General features: G+C 42.2%; 1 protein-coding gene across 1 annotated transcript; it reads right to left on the reverse strand.

Annotated features, from left to right (window-relative positions):
- Positions 1-9,685: 9,685 nt before the first annotated feature.
- On the reverse strand, positions 9,686-14,618 carry lrit3b (leucine-rich repeat, immunoglobulin-like and transmembrane domains 3b). The gene is made up of 5 exons (XM_069661129.1): positions 14,509-14,618; positions 12,571-12,945; positions 12,383-12,468; positions 11,934-12,227; positions 9,686-10,077 (listed from the first exon to the last, which is right to left on the reverse strand). The coding sequence occupies exons 1-5, from the start codon at positions 14,616-14,618 to the stop codon at positions 9,686-9,688; spliced, it is 1,257 nt and encodes a 418-aa protein (XP_069517230.1).
- Positions 14,619-16,749: the final 2,131 nt, after the last annotated feature.

Below are 16,749 nucleotides of genomic sequence, written 5' to 3' on the forward strand. Positions count from 1 at the left end.
GACTGAAACTCGACTTTCCCTCTCAGCTGACCCGAAATCAGGGCTGCAGGATTTGGCTCCTACAGTTTTGAGATTAGCTGTGTGAGCTGATCAAAAGCTTGCCTCTGAGCTGTTGAGGGGTGGAGAGAATAAAGAGGAGGAGAGGTGAGGAGAGGGAAACTGTCAGCGAGCGGAGAGACTCTGACAGATTGGGTGAGAGATTTATTCTGTCCTTGGAGCTGCTAACACGCCTCCTCCTGTTAAACATCTACAATCTGCCCGTAAATCAACGGCTAAAGTTCAACATTGTGTGTTTCAGGAATACTAAATGTCTGTGTATCCTCATGTTAAACAATGTGTCTGCTGCTAACTTTAAAAATAAGTGACCCCTGTCCAAGTTATTTAAAGCGTGGTGGATGCAGTTGGAATCTGCTGACTGTGGGTACAAACAGGAGGAAGGCTCTATTGTTTTGACATGTGCCTGTTTTGGCATTTGCTCTTTGGTCAACATGAAAGTGATGCAACACTTTGGAATAGAAAAGCCAAACAGTCTCTTTTGTGTGTGTGTGTGTGTGTGTGTGTGTGTGTGTGTGTACCACAGTTGTAGGATAAGTAGAGTAGTAGGAATATATACATATTTGTTGAGCAGAAGGACCTGAAGATTATGATGTTGCAGGAGGTCAGTTTGTCCAACGAGTTGCCCCAAAGCGAGATTTTTCAACAGCTATTGGGAAGATGAACGTTTAGGTTTGATATTCATGATCACCAGAGGATACCTTAGATGACTTTGTTGACCCAAAGTACTTTAATTCAGACCTGAATCAGGACAAATTCATGCGTTTACAGAAAAGTATTAAAATCTGCAGGATGTCCTCATTCACTGTTCGTAACAGCTACCATCCATGTAATCCAAAAAAAGTCAATTTGGACCCATCCGCAGCAATGAGACGGTCGAGCAACTGCTTGGATTGGCCAGCCAATGGGAAGTCAAGTGACACTGCAGAAAGAGCGAACCCCTTCTTTTGGAAATTCAATGTAGGTCCAAAACTTTTTTTTTTTTCTGACTGACAATGTAAAAATACGATTATGCAGAACCTCGATGTCGTTCAGTGACAACATTTTCCTTTTATTATCAATGTTTTTAATCACCTGCTGTGCAAGGCAACTATCCATCCATCCATCCATCCATCCATGATCTATACTGCTTCTCCTGTTCAGGGTCGCAGAGGGCTGGAGGCGGAGTTACACCTGGACAGGTCGCCAGTCAATCCCAGGGCTGACACATTGAGACAGACAACCTTTCACGCTCACATCCACACCGACGGGCAATTTCAGAGTCACCAATGACCCTAACAAGCATGTCTTTGGACTGTGGGAGGAAGCCGGGGTACCCGGAGGGAACCCACGCATGCTCGGGGAGAACATGCAGACTCCTCACAGAAAGACCGGGACTCGAACCAGGAACCTCCTAGCTGTGAAAAAGCTTTTAAAGCGACAGTGCTAACCTCTGCACCACCACGAAGCTCACAAGACAACTTCACTTTAAAAATAAAGACTAAAGCCATATTGTCTTCAGCTTCTTCTTGGCCTCCTTTTAGAGAACAATAACTAGAACCCAACACAAAGTATTAGATAGAACCAACTGCTAATTGCTCCACCCAGAACCCCGTACAAGAGGTTCTACAAAGAACCCAGTACCTTTCCCCTTCAAAGGGTGTTAACAAGAACACTTTAAGAGGTCCTTCTAAGTACCTCTATTTTTATACCAAGTTTCACCTTGAACTGACCTAGGAGGTTCCACCGGACCCTTTTATCTTCAAAGAGTTTTATCAAGAACCCACCCAGGAGGGTTTTAAAATAGCCATTATAAAGGATTCATCTATAGGAACTTCCTCGTCTTCTGAGGGTTCTAAGAAAAAATATAGAACCCTACAAAACACGATGGTTCTGAGTAGAACATCAGACCTTCAAGAAGAACCTCTTTAGAAGGTGTCTATGGTTAAAGTTAGGAAAAGATTGTAGTCAAGGTTCCAAAAAACAAACCTAATTCAGGGTGCGATAGATGTACTTTTCTGTCTGCTGCATAACAAGAGATTGTTTCACTCTTCCTTTCTGCATCGTTACATAAAGGACACACTGCTCCCTTTGGCACTGAACATTCCCAACCAACACGTCCAAGTTCCTCTTGTTCCTTACCTGGGTTAAGTGGGCTTAACTGGGCTCGGAGTGGGCTTTCACGTTGGAGTTGGAGACCACATGGGAAACCAAGAAGAATACACATGGCTATTAGAGGGGTCCAAGCAGACTAAATTAATACATTATGGGCCCATCAAGGGCACTTAAGTCAACCCATTTAGGTTAACCCAAGTACGGCCTCAATGGAAACTGAAGACTAAATTGGTTGATGTCCAATTTGGTACCCATATATCAGCCCAGGTACATCCCATTTGGGCCTCTGGGGCATGACTGCTGGGTGTGTATGGTTTGTTGTGTGTTGGTGAGTTGCCCAACATGGATGCAGTTTCTGGAATACTGTGTGGAATTTTTCACAAGGTCCAACTGAACCGTCTGATACCGTTTCCTTAAAGTTTCCTGTAGGAACTCAAGAACATCATGTTCTTTCCATACTTGACACCCAAACATTGAGCCCTAATAATGTGCAGTTATGTTACGGTTTAAACAGTTGACAATTGCAGACACTAGGGGGCGATATCAGGGCTTTATTTTTAAGTTTGGTTTCTACAGAACCCAGAGGGATCAAACAGTTTCGGCTGACCAGCTTTATGCAACCAGTCTGACCCTGAGCATCCTCTTTATATTGTTATTGCAAGTTTCACAGAGATAAGACGTTCATAAATGTTATGGCTCGTCATCCTTGAACTCCACTGAATTACTGCACGTGAGAAGAACAGGTCTTACACTCAGGTCTTTCTTCTGTCTTGAGTAAAAGAAAGAACAGAAGAAAAGAGGTGTTTGTACCTGTACGGAGCAGCGACACTGGATGACGGGGTGAGGAGCCTGACATCAGAGACAGACGGGGCTTCAGACGCAGTTTAACTATCTGATAAGCACTCATGAAAGATAATGACAGTGGTGGTGATAATGATGGATACAAAACAGCTTCATCTTTCACTCTTCAATAATTACTGTATAACTGCTCTGTTTTACATAAGTAGGCAAAAAGCAAAAATCAGTCCCTCCAGGATTTGGCTGATTTTTCTGTGTTGTGGCCTGAAATGTGATTTTGCAGCAGCTTTTTAAAAAGTTGCAATGCAAGTTAGGAATGTGCACTTTAACAAGTTAACCATTAACCGTTAAGAAATGTAATACTACCAGTTAAACGGTTAATTAAAATGTTCTCTTTTTTTAACATACATTTGGGAAACACACTTTTAGCTGAGCCTGAGAGGAGAGAGCAAAATGAAACGAGCAGTTAAACGGTTAAAGCTTTGTTGCGTATCTCTGCTCCTGGGACATCACGGTACTGTCTGAGCGCATGTTCTCCGCAGCCGGTCTCACAGTCAACAGACTGCGCACCAGACTAACCCCACAGCATGTCCACATGTTGCTATTTCTTCTTTAAAACCAGCAGACAAACTGTCTCCTACATAATAAGGACTGGTGTAGGCCTGGCCTTTTTATTTTAAGTTTCCACAGCCTGTTGTTAACGTATTGAATGTTTTTGAGCAGAAACGAAACTTAACATTTACACGCGAGGCACAGCAGGTAACTCATTCATTATTTAAAACTCCAGGCACGCCGTCAGGTCCGGACAGGATCTTATCTTTATTAAAGTTCTGTGTCTGACCATCAGAGAAAGGTCGGCTGTAAATGTTTATCAACTTGTTGTTGCTGCTGGATCACACGGCTGTATGCTCACGTACGTGCGTAAAAAGGACAATGGACAGTGTGTTAATGTCTGTGGGCATGATTGTTGGTGCCACAGGTAGTCATGTTTGAGTGTGTGTGTGTGTGTGTGTGTGTGTTTCTGCGAGTATTAGGGAGTGTCATGAGTTAGTTAAGTTATGTTTTTCATTTGTATTTTGTGGTTCATATTTCCTGTTTTTGTTGGTCACTTTGTCTCTCGTTGTCATGAGTTCTTATTGTTTAGTTTTGTGCTTAGTTTATTGCATGTTCTTGTTATTTAGTCTTCTTTAGTTCTGCATTTCATTTGTGTTTCATGGGTTAGGCTTTTCCTGTGTGTCCAAAACCTCATACTATCATACTGATCATACTAACCGTGACGTAAAATGGAATTTGTCGTGCGTTCCCATCTCATAGTATGCTATTTTGTGTATGCGAGAAATGCCCGGATGTATATTAGATCGGCCCGGATGTTTGAGTATGAGACGGGAGCTCACTGGTTGTACTCAGCCGCCCCAAAATGCATTGTGGCTATTCAGCTTCTACTATGGCGGAGATGGACCGGAGATCAGACCGGACATACGTAAACGATTAAGTCACGTGATACGAAGAAGACGGCTCTGAGTATGATGTGAACGTTATCCTAATAGTCAGATTAGTAGGCAGTATGCAGTACATACTGTTTGAGTATGTAGGCAGTAGGTTAGTATGCGGTTTCGGACACAGCCCTTGTCTCTTGTGATATCCACTTCCTGCCCTTGTGTGTTTCCCGCTTGTTTGATTGTGTGCCTTGCCCTGATTGTTTTCACCTGCCCTTTGATTGTCTCACCTGTGTCTGATTAGCCTCACCTCCTAAGTTTATTTAGTCTTTGTGCTCCCCTGTCTTGTTGCTGGTTCACTGTCGTGTTACCTGTGGACTTTTGTCATCCTGTCCTGTGATACCTTCGTCTTTTGTGAATTTGGTTTCCTTGTGGCTCCCTGCTGATGCTCCTGTGTGTTTCCGGTTTTTCCTTTGGATTATTCTTTTACAAAGACTGTTAGACTTTTTGTTTTACCAAAAAGATTTTGTTTTTGTATTTTTGCCTTAGTTTATTAAACTCGTTACCATTGCCTGCACCTGGGTCCTTTACCTTTTTATTTTAAAGCTCATACCGTGACAGGGAGAAAGAAGAAATAATTCCAGATGCACATCCCTAATGCAAGTTGTTTTGAGGCTTTTTTTCTGCACACATCACACATCCACTGTGAGCAACTGGGACATGCACACCATTAAAGCATCTATTGGCTGAGCTGAACCTCCGGCTGATTTTCATTTCAAGACACCAAATAAAATGTGTCAAACCAATAACCATGAAATGCTCATTTCGCACTGCACGTGCACATTCAATGCAACCGTATGCGCAAAGTAGAATCTACACATTGTTTAATACATTTACGCTGTTCAACTGTTTTTTCAGGCTGCTGCGACACCATAAAAGCATTGATAAGAGACATGGGGATCTCACAGTACAATGACTATTTGAAATCAGCGCTGACACAAACATCAGTAACAGATCTTTTGGTTGGTGGAAAATTAGGAACGCGGTCTCTGATTGGTCAACAGACGACACAAGGCATCAGGAAGTGGCTAAGTAGACAGCTAACAGTTGTCAACAAGTTCACAAGAAGACATCGAGTGTTTAATTATCATGGATTCACTGTAGAAAGTCTCCTTAAAGACTCTGTAGTTCAAGGCCGGATTATATCACATTGGAGCTTCATAAGAACGGCACAGCTGTCTGCTTCACGGCTAAAAAAAAAAGTACACCTCTAGCATGCAGGGATCCAAACATATTAAAGAAACAGTAAAATATGTCCTTTAACACTGCAGACTTCAGGTGATCAATATTTTGAACATCAACAAAGTAAGTTTGGTGACGTAAATGACTTCACGTGTTCGAGGAAGTAGAATGATTGGTCAAATTTGCGGGAAAGTTGCAGCAATTGGCAAAAATTGCAAGGTGAATGTGCAGTGCTGGAGGGACTAAAAAATATAAACATTGCCAGGACTCGATTGCTGAAATGATTCAAGTTTCAGGCGGTTACCATGTCTACACGGGTAACTGATATTCTTCTCTCCAGGAACCATGACAGGAAAGGACAATGGACTGCACTTATAAAGCATCTTTCTGTTCTGCCGACCGCTCGAACCTTATTTACGGTTTCACACACACATTCACACACTGATGGTTCGGCCTTTGGGAGAAACTCTAGGTTCAGTGTCCTGCCAAAGCAAACTTCCGCATGTGGGCTGCAGGAATCAGGGATAAAAGGGATGATCCTTCAGTTGGAAGCAACCCACTCTACCTCTGAGACACAGCTGTAAGTCATTACATTTGTTTCCCCAAGTCTTGGCTACAGTTTCTTGATAGCAAACCTGATTATTCATAAAAAAAAACTATAAACTATCTGACCCTCCATCCTTCTCAGTCACATGTTTTAGTGTTTTCAATGTTTGCTTTCATTCATAATAAACACTTTCAATTCATCTGATAAAGATGAACAAGCTTGAGGAAATCCCCCTCTGACAACTTAATCCTGCCACCATCCACAGCTTGAATCAGGAATCTCATTCTTTCAGACATCAGTCAGGCCTACTACGTCTAAACCTGGATTCAAACCAGGAACCTTCCAGCTGTGAGGTGACAGCACTAACCACTGCCCCACCTTGCAGCCCTGAGTGTAGAATGTGAAACCAAATCCAATTTTTCACTCTGTCTCTGGCCTCCGTCAAAAATAGACCCGGAGACGGACCGCAGCGCGTGCTGTGGAATCACGAGCATTGACTTGAATTGGTGCATGCAGTTCGCAGGTAATGTGCAGGTGTTGCCTCCTACTGCTGGAAACCACAAGCTGAATTAGGCTACAAAGATTTGCAGAGTTGGTGATCATTTGTTGTGTTGGGAGAAAACATTGATAAGCGAAGCTTTAAGATGTTCTTCTCTTTTGTTTTACCCACACAAAGTACTTTTTGTGGTCCTACCAGGCCGCCATACATAACAACAACAGAAGTGTTCCAGTCACTAAATTGGTCAATAAATAAAACGTGGTCAATAATTTGTTCAGGTGTTATCAGGTGTATCTTTTAGCTAGAGCTAGACTAGCTGTTTGCACCTTAATAGTCTTTATGCTAAGCTAGGCTAACCACATCCTGCTCTCAATTTAAAACACAGGTATGAGATCGGCGTTGATTTTCTCACCCTACTCTCAGAAAGAAGCAAGTAACAACTCACCTTATGGATGTGAAGTTAAGAGTCACTGCTGAAAACAACTGCAGGAAAAAGTTTCCAGCTAAGAATTTCCTGAAAATGAAACTTTCCCACTGTGTCTGTGATTTTCCATCAGCTCAATTCACGAATGATTTCTGGTTCTCCTGTTTAACTGGAGCAGAGAGAGAGCAAACATTGTGCCAACAGATCTTTTTCCAGGAAAGCTCTTTTTTCCTAACAGCCTTCTTCTGCAGGTTTCATATCTCCCTCCGTCTGAGTCTGACGTCTTATAACTTCTTTGACATTTAAAACTCCGGCAACATCTGTAATTTTAGGAACAGTTTTATCTCACTGGAAGAAGTAACAGGGAGTTAACATGTTGTATCTACTGGTGCCACCTACTGGTCATGTTACATTTGGATTTAAAAGGGATTTCCAGGCTGTCACTTGCTCCTTCTACACCTGATCCAGAGAGAGAAACAATATGAGACAAATTGTTTTTACTTTCTTGTTCAAGTAAAATGGTAAACAGAAAGGCAGGGGATTGAAACTGAAAATACCAGATGCTGGAGAATGTATTCCTGGAGAACTACAGCTCTCTCTCTTTGCTCTGTTGTCTGACCCTGCCTGTTTGGAAGCTAAAGTCGACATAGTTCCTCCCTCTGTGCCTGTTGTCTGTGATTATGAAAACTTTGTGAAATTTCTAACCCAAAGCTTTAGATAAAAGTGTAAGAATAAATGTTGATAACAGGCCTGGTTCAAGAGTACGGCTTCATGAATGAGAACTTAAAGTATCAGGTGAGAATGGGAGCTGTTGGTTTAGTTTATTTGTCACATACACAACACATACCCTTTTCCCACCAAAATCAGCACGTTGACGCATTTTTTAGACCCGGGAAGATCCACTTGTGGATGCTGATTGTCTCTTTTCCCATTGCCAGTGGAGTATCCTGCTTTCTGTCTCTTTTCTGCTGCGTCACCGTCTGACGTCACAAATGCGCCGGTTAGTAAACAGTGAAGATGTTACGGTGGTTATGTCTTTATTGTATCTGTTACTCATTCAGTCTGTTTATCCAACTCGGCTACGACAAATTTGGAACGATGTTCGAGCGCTGCTTTGTAGCTGAGATGACAAGAAGTTAGCGACGGAGCATAGCACCGCGCCGGAAAGGAGGCGGAGATTAGCATGTCGACACAGGTTTTGTGTTCCCATCAATGGCGATCAGAGCCGAGGCAATTTATGCGGTTCTCTCCCGACTCATTTGACCCGGGTCTGAATGCAGATTGTAACCTTTCCCTCTAAGCAAAAAAGCCGAGTGTTAGCGGGTGTCAGCCGTTTTTTTGACCAGTGGAAAAGCGACTATATCTTCACATTGAGCAATGAAATGCTTTATGTAAAGTGTTAATTTGGTTAATGCCAAAGCACAATTCCAGTGTTTTATTCCTGTGCCCCCATTTGGGTTGTAAATGATTAACAGGTGCAAAAGGTTTTGAATGTCTCCAGTAGATTAACTGCACTCTCCACTATTATTCTAAGTGTGTGACAACATCACAGAAAGGATCCGTACAGAGATAGACCTTGTTGTTACAGAGGAAGATGATTTTTTTTTAATCACAAACAGACGTTACAGCGCGCTCTTCAAAGCCACCAGACTCCATTGACAAAAACAGTCATTTTACCTTTGGCAGTTGCTCTTCTGCCTCTGCCTTAGTGCACTAGTTTTCATGTGTTTTTGTGAGTTACATAAATATCGCGTTGGATCCGATCCAACCTTTTAAAACTCCTTAATCACACAATGATACAACCAACTTATCAATTCAGGCAGCTGAAGAAAAGCTACTCTGTGTGCTATGAGGTAAAAATCCTGTTTTTGTCAATGGAGTCTGGTGGCTTTGAAGAGACCGATGTAACAGCTGTTGCTTGTCCTCAACAAATCATCTCCCTCATAAACACAAAGGTCTATCTCTCTCGGGATCGTTGCTGTAATGTTGTCAGAATAACTCTGAGCACTCTGATCGGGCACATTTGTCTATATAAAAAACTCGGCAGCTATTACAGCCTGTTTCACAGCTGCTGGCTGAAGCAATCTACTGGAGTGATTCCAAAACTTTTTTCAGAATACAGCCCAGATTTAAGAGTACTTCCCCTTTAAATGAGAAAACAAGATGATAACACTGGGGAACGATCTCACTAAAAACATCCCATACTTAAATGTGACAGTAAGTTGTAAACACGTGGGCGTCTTTGTCCTGTGGTTCACACCCAGAGCAGAGACAGGAAGTCATCCCTCTGCTTTTAATGAATCTGAAGGTTTCACAACCATGTTTTTATGTCACATTTTATTTATACAAACATGTTCAAATTTACACGATAGCTCAACAACAAACTGTGCAGTACTTTGCAGTGCAGGATGTGCCCAGAGGAAACCTGGAATGATACAACTAAAGCTTTTTAAACGATGAAGTTTTATTTGCTTTCCACCTTCTTGTTAAACGCAACCATTGGGCCAAGTTCAGTTTATCTCATGAAGTGTTTCTAACAACAGAGCACAACTTTCTCTGGGCTCTGTCGTAGACTTCATGGACGGTTCTGTCTATTTATTTGCATCTGTTAAGTTCATTTTGCTCCTTTTATCTGCGAGGAACTCTTTGGACACCAGATTAGCAGCAGTCTGGGCCTTGGAAATGGAAGGTGGTGTGATGTTCTGGAGTATCTGGTTCTCCTTCATTGGGGGGCTGCTGGTTTCAGATGTAGTCTGGGTCAGCTTCCTGTACTTTGATGATAGTTTGAGCGGAGTCTTTATGTACTTCCTCTTTGGGAGGCGGGACAGTCTCGTTACTCCCACCACCTTCAGTTTAATGGGGGCTTCAGACACTCCTGCCATGTTCCTCGCCTGGCAGCGATATTCACCAGCGTCCTTGTAAGATAACCCGTTCAGGATGATGATCGACCAGCGGACACCGACCCGAGGAGATACCTGCATGACTTCAACATAAGAAGGTGCACAATTTTAGCTTTCATCACAAAATGTCCAGCCTTTAAACATTTAGTTTTTCTAACCAGACCAACTAAAACCTGGCAGTTCAAGACCCAGGTCCCTTTTCCCACCTGGCATTGTGAATCTACTTGCAACACACAACAACAATGGATGCAGTATTGAAAGCAGACCCAGACCAATAAGCATTTATTCAGGGCACTAAGGGCAAATTAATTGATCATTCATATCAAATGGTTTTAGTTAAATTTGTTGCTAAAAGTTTTGCTCTCTTTTAAAGAACCGAAGAACTTAAAGCTCCTGTGAGGATCATTCATATTGATTGGATGTTGGCACCCCCAACTGACACTAGGGCTGTGACGGCAACCGCATGATCGCAATAACACAGTTATGTGACGCCAACCGCGGGGTGGACCCGCTTTTAAATATCATAGACCTATTGGCTTGCCTATTTAAAATCCCAGGGTTAAAAAAATTAACAATGTGAAAACTAAAATATTAGAAGTGAAGAACCGTGTTTTCCCTTCACTCAAACAACACATTACTTTTACTGGTCGCTGCGGCAACACTAGGAATGAATGCTGTCAGGTTTCAAGTTTGCAGAACAAAAAGCAGGAGGTGCAGCAGTGACACACTTCACCTTTGACCCCAAAAGAGTGAAAGAAAAAATAAAACTGAACCTATGTCGGTAAAAAGGCCCGTATGCGTAGCGGCAGGAGTAGGAAGGTAAACGATCAGCAGTAATACGTGCGCATGGACACACAGCACACAAGCACAGCAGTCTGTTGATCAGGATGGTGAGTGACAGGAGGACATTTTTGTAGTTTTCCCATCTTTGCTGTTCAAGACTTTTGCACATAAACAATTTAAGGCCCGTCTATAGACGTCAGTCGCTAAAGACAGGGTTTGTTTATAGATAAAAACACGGGCTACTAACTAAACTGCAACAGAATAAACAGTTCAAAGTATGTATTTATATATTAATGTAGGATTTATACATATACATATATATATATATCTGTATATATATAGATATATATATATTAGTAAATAAGTCTAGAATTAGCGCTATAAATACATTTTTGGGGGCGTTGATGTGGTAGTGGCCCAAGTGGTGGCGGTTACCGCTGTAGAAAAATTCCTATAATTGACGAGGCTTTCTTCTCTCTTTGCTGATCTTAAGCATCCACAAAAATCTAAGTAAATATAAACCCTTTTAACGATGAACAAAACAGCACTGGGCCATTTTTTTCATGATTGCGTAGGTGGCAGATCACGTTTTCACTGAAGCTTTCCTAAGCATATCATAGCTAGCTCGTAGCAAACACATGCTAAATTAGCTGAGATGCACCTTATTGTTCTCATAGCAATGAGTGTAATGCTAACTGATGGCTCCGCAGTGTAACTTAGTGCTATAATATTAGATAAATAAACTCCCCATGCTGACATTCTAAACCTGCCACTGAAAATAGATCATCATCGGCCCGAACCAAAGTCCTGCTGCCCAAAATAAACACCTGAGGATTATTGGGGTAAATAGACAAATAGCAACCATAAACCGGATATTAGGGAAGGTTTAAAGTCATTAAACGGACAATATTCAGAATTTAGAATACTTATTTTTGCTTACTATTATATACATAAAACCCTAACATACACAATTTAAAGGCTATTGTAAAATAAATGTAAGAAGTTAGCAGCACTTACAGCTCTCCAAGCTCCTGGGTAGCTCGTCAGAGTTCTCAAAGAAGTTGTTTCTGCAACAATCTGCAGAGAAAACAAATGAAGACATGACTGATGTTTGTAACACTTCTTCATCACCTGAGAGAGACCCTGCTTGACTCACCTGCGTAGGCGGAGGATTTGATCCAGGTCAGGGTGGGGGTCGGGTACCCCGTGGCTTCACAGTGCAGGATGACGTTGCTACCCAGAGGCGAGATGACTCTGGTGGCTGCAGGCATGATGGAAGGCCTCATACAGCGGGAGAGCTCCGTCTGACCCAGCAGCACCCCGGACTGATCCACAGACCGGCTGCAGACCAGCAGCTGGTCCATCAGGACCACAGGACTCCCCAGAGACAGGGACAGGGACATCACCAATGAGATCTGGCAGTCACACAGCCAGGGGTTGTCATGAAGACCTGGGAATACAAGACTTTGTTACATCATTGTCAAGGGAACAACAAACACTAAAGGAAAAATACTGCTAACTTTAACTCTATGAACTATACTTGATCTAATTCAAGAAGCTGCAACAGAAGAAAACGCGTCTCTTTTGCTCCAAAACAGAATGTACCCAAAATTCTCCTCTGAACCGGTCTTCCCTGCTGCCCTGGGGGAGGAAACCAAAGGTCGAGCAGCTCGGCGGGTACCACCGTCAGCCTGAGGAGAGAGGAGCGGAATGATAAAGATACCTTTACATACTTCATGCTGCGCTGTCGCCCTCTACATCATGAGCTTCATGTCTGTGGTCTCTGGACACACCTGTTGCTGGACAGGTCGAGGAAGGTGATGTTCGGGAGAAACAGAGAAGCGTGCGCAGGGAGGCTGGACAGACGGTTGTTATGGAGACCAAGAGTCTGGAGGCGGGGCATGTCTCTCAGCCCCTCCCACGGGAAGGATGTGAGGAGGTTTCCATCCAGACGCAGCTCTCTCAGGGCCTTCAGGTTGACGAAGCTGCTGGGGTGGATGGAGGTGATGGAGTTGTAGTTCAGCCACAGGAAGCGCAGGTCTGACAGGTTGTAGAAGGCTGCGCGGGGCACCCTGGAGATCAGGGTCTTCTCCAGACGCAGTTTGACCGTGTCGGCCGGGACGTTAACGGGAACAGATGAGATACGGGGGTCACTGCACCGCACCGACCTGCAGAGGTAAACACAGAGCTGAGAGTTTTCATTCTTACAGTCTTGTTTTAGCGATATATAAACTGCATCTATTATATTTGCTGCAAGGCCTCATCTTCTCCTTGGTCAACTCCCAGGAGCTGAACCAAGGAGCGGAGGGCCGGGCTAAGCACGCTGAGAGCAGAGGAGGACTTCTCTTAAAGTTGACATCATAACTCGACTCAGTTGTCGGTTAACTTGGACGACTTTTGTGCTACTTTGTTCCAGACGATCTCAGTGTCTCTCTGTCTTTCATCCCCCTGGCTCTGTAGCTGTGAGTGACAGCTGGCCTCAGTCATGAGGGGTACACTCGTGTTACAGATAAGAGCGCCGTCTACTGTTGTGAACGTATATTAGCATGTAAAAGTCTAGACCCCAAATATAAGACGATCCCACTTTTTCAGATGTATGTCACGGGAAGAAATACGTCTTATATTCTGAATACGGTACATTTAATGATATTCATCTATTTAAACTTTTACAGTCGAGGAAAATAGAAGTATTGATTGGCAAATATATTTATCCTTTAAAAATTATAAAATATGTTTTGTATTTTAATTTACTAGAAACTGAAAAAATAATTTTCCCATGCTGCCATTGGCTTTTTAAATAATGACTGACATGCATCCCATGCTCGTTTTTATAGTTGGTTTGTTGTTTGTTACAACATATTGAACTTTAAGGAAAATAAACACGTCCCTGATCCTTGATCCTTGATTACTTGAGTTTTAATTGGTCAAAATATGAAATGTGTGGTTGAAGAGTTAAATATTCCCTCTGCTCTCTCTACTCTCCATATTTACCACCAATTGCTCTTTAGCGCCCCTAGTGGTTAAAACCCCACATGGTATCTTTAATGACAGTAAAAAACAAAAGTAAAAAAAAAAAAACAATTAAAGAATTTTTTTTTTAATGCTAATTTCTGAAAAGTAAAAAAAATGGATTATGTCTGTTGGTTAAATTATTAATTTTATTATCAAATTATTAATTTAAATCAAGTTTTTTTTCATGTTCTTTTTACAATGAATAAAAAAATGTATTGGTTTAAAAAACTATTCTTCAGTATTCACAAACTACCTTATATTAAGTTTTTTTTATCTTTAACTTAAACATGTTTTAATTGATTAAAGTCTACTCTAGAGTAATACTGTTGGCACTCTTCAGCCTCCGTACATGTAGAAAGTATTTTGCTGCTGGGTAACGTTTTGTCCAAAATTAACAGCATATGAAGTTTGTGTAACAACTTTGGCCCTGTTCAACACATCGGCAGGTGATCAATTAGAACCAGAAGTTGATGCAACAGAATCGTTCCTCTCACATGACTGTCATTAAGTTTACAGACATTCTTTGCAATATTTTATAAACATTCTGAATCAATGAAATGATAATATCACAACATATATATTTGTTTCCTTTGCAATGTTATCTGTCTGTTCCCATACAGCTTCAGGTACCACTTTACACAGGTTTAGGCCATAATGAGCCTCTCTCATGTCAGCACAACACAAACACAGAGATGGGATTGAAGTCCGCCTCACTGAACCTGAGCTCTGCGTTCCCACCGGTCCCGTACGAGCAGGAACATGCAGCTGGACAGGAGTGGACCCCCGACAGAGCGGACTGCAGGATCTGAACCAGGACCAGCAGATACATCCTTCATCAGACTGCACCCTGACGGACCCTCAGTGTTTCCATGTTCTCCCTCCGCTGCAGTCTGAGGTTGTGTCCACGGGGCAGAGTGAAACTGAATCCCAGATTAGCTGGGATTACAGCGCTTACAAGCGGCATGTAATCCCACGCCTCGCTGTCAGAATAACAAATCACAACATCAGGGCCAGGACAAGGCTTTCTGGGTGTTAAAGACAAATTGACCCCGACACCTCAGCCGGTGGATGTGAGGTTCTTGGCATCTGACAGGTACAACTTAGCAGGTCAGAGGGAATCGGGGGTTAGCGGTGAGTTCTTCTTCATCTTGGCAAAGCACAGGAAGAAGTGAAAGAGTCGACACCAAAGACTGTTTCTGAGAATTAAATCATCATCATAAGCATCTTTGTCTCAAAAGTGAAGCCAGAGCTGAAGTGCCTTATACCTGCATTCTTTCAAATGTCCAGCAGGGGGCAACAAAAAAAAGTCTGATTTTTCCACTTGATTTATTCCCTCAGTAAAAAATGTTCCTAATGAGTTTATGGTCTCAGTCTCTAGTTTCAAGTCTTCTTCAACACAGCATGATGTTCATTTAGTCACTGATGCTCCCATTGAGAGTCACACAGACCAGGAAGCAGGGGAGGACTCAGGGCGGGGCTCCCTGTGATTGAAAAGTCGCTGCCACTGTCAACCAGGATAGAGAGGTTACTGTGTACCCACCCTCTCGTCCAAATATGGTCACTTCCTGCTCCAAAAAAAAGTGATGCAATGGCCAAAACTTCAAATTGAAGCCTCAAAACTGTCCTCCACAAACCAATGCCACTTCCTACATACTGTCTATGATTGATAAATACAATTATTTCAATTAACAATTCATGCTGTACTTTACATTTTCACTTCTCCACTTTCATTGTTAAAACTTACCTCAGTACTGGGGCAGTGTGTAACAACAAATATCCAAATATAGGTTTTTTTGGGCGTCATTTAATGAATTCTGTGACAGAGTTTGAGAAGTTACAAACATTATTATTTAAAGTACACACATTTTTAAGAGCCATGAGTTTCAGTGTAGGACCACTGGTTTTTAGGCTCTGTCCCAAATGTCTGATAACTGGTGTTTGTAGGGTCCCAGAGCTTATTTTTACCATGGACCCACCCCAGGGGGTTAATCCAGCTCTGAGCCAGATCCTGCTTTGTTTGTCCGTGCGGCTATAGAGCGCTGAATGGATGAGATGTTTTTGTACTTTGAATGACCCCTGTTCCCTCGACAAAGAAGCCACTGGGATTTTTGTATTTTTGGGTTATTGCACAAAACAAGCTCTGCAGCAGACAAAGGTTTTTGATACAAAATGTATTCAGCAAGAATATCATCACAAATAAAAAACACTTTTAGATATATTTTTAACTACATTTATTAAACATGAGCTAATGTTAGGATATAAACAAGCCACACCACGGTTGCATGACCTAACAGCACCACTGCTAAGCTTTTAACTCGCTCAGTGTGATGATGTAAAATGTCCCACGAAACCTTCCACTGAACACATGTAAGCAACTCTCTTAAATAGACATGTAACATCGCAGTAAGTGTTTACTGGCATTTTTTAAGAGAACCAAAACCTGTTCAAGTTCGTGCACCTTCTTAAATGTACATTGCACCCCATAATCCTAAACTCTGACTTGCTCTCTGCCCGCTCTGAGGTGAGAATGACACACACCAACTTACTGTGCTGTGTTGCGACAGGCTGCTATAAGAGCAGCGTTCATGGCAACGTAGCACTTTTCCTTCTGCTGGTGTTTTAACTGTGACCTCTGGTGATTCATCTTTTTGAGCCCTGAAAGATTTAAGCACTGAAGATGTATGCTGCCTAGCACAGGATATATAACACCGTTATGATACCTAAATGCTAAGCAGATTTAAGTGGAGACAGTAATGGTAAATAAGTGAAAATACGGAAGCCCTGAGCGGACACGCATCCATACAGCTTATAGCTCTGTTTTGCCGTGTAATGAGTAATTTCAGTTGTTCTCTTGAGATCTCGACTTAATTACCTCGAATGAAACGGAGTACATAAACTTTTTGGATGCATGTCTGCTTAGAGCTTCCGTACTTTTGATATTTTTCTTAAATGTGTGTCTG

The sequence above is a fragment of the Semicossyphus pulcher genome, unplaced genomic scaffold, assembly GCF_022749685.1.
Source record: "Semicossyphus pulcher isolate SPU_LCO1_2020_fin unplaced genomic scaffold, fSemPul1.0.p SCAF_14, whole genome shotgun sequence".
Classification (NCBI taxonomy): Eukaryota; Metazoa; Chordata; class Actinopteri; order Labriformes; family Labridae; genus Semicossyphus; species Semicossyphus pulcher.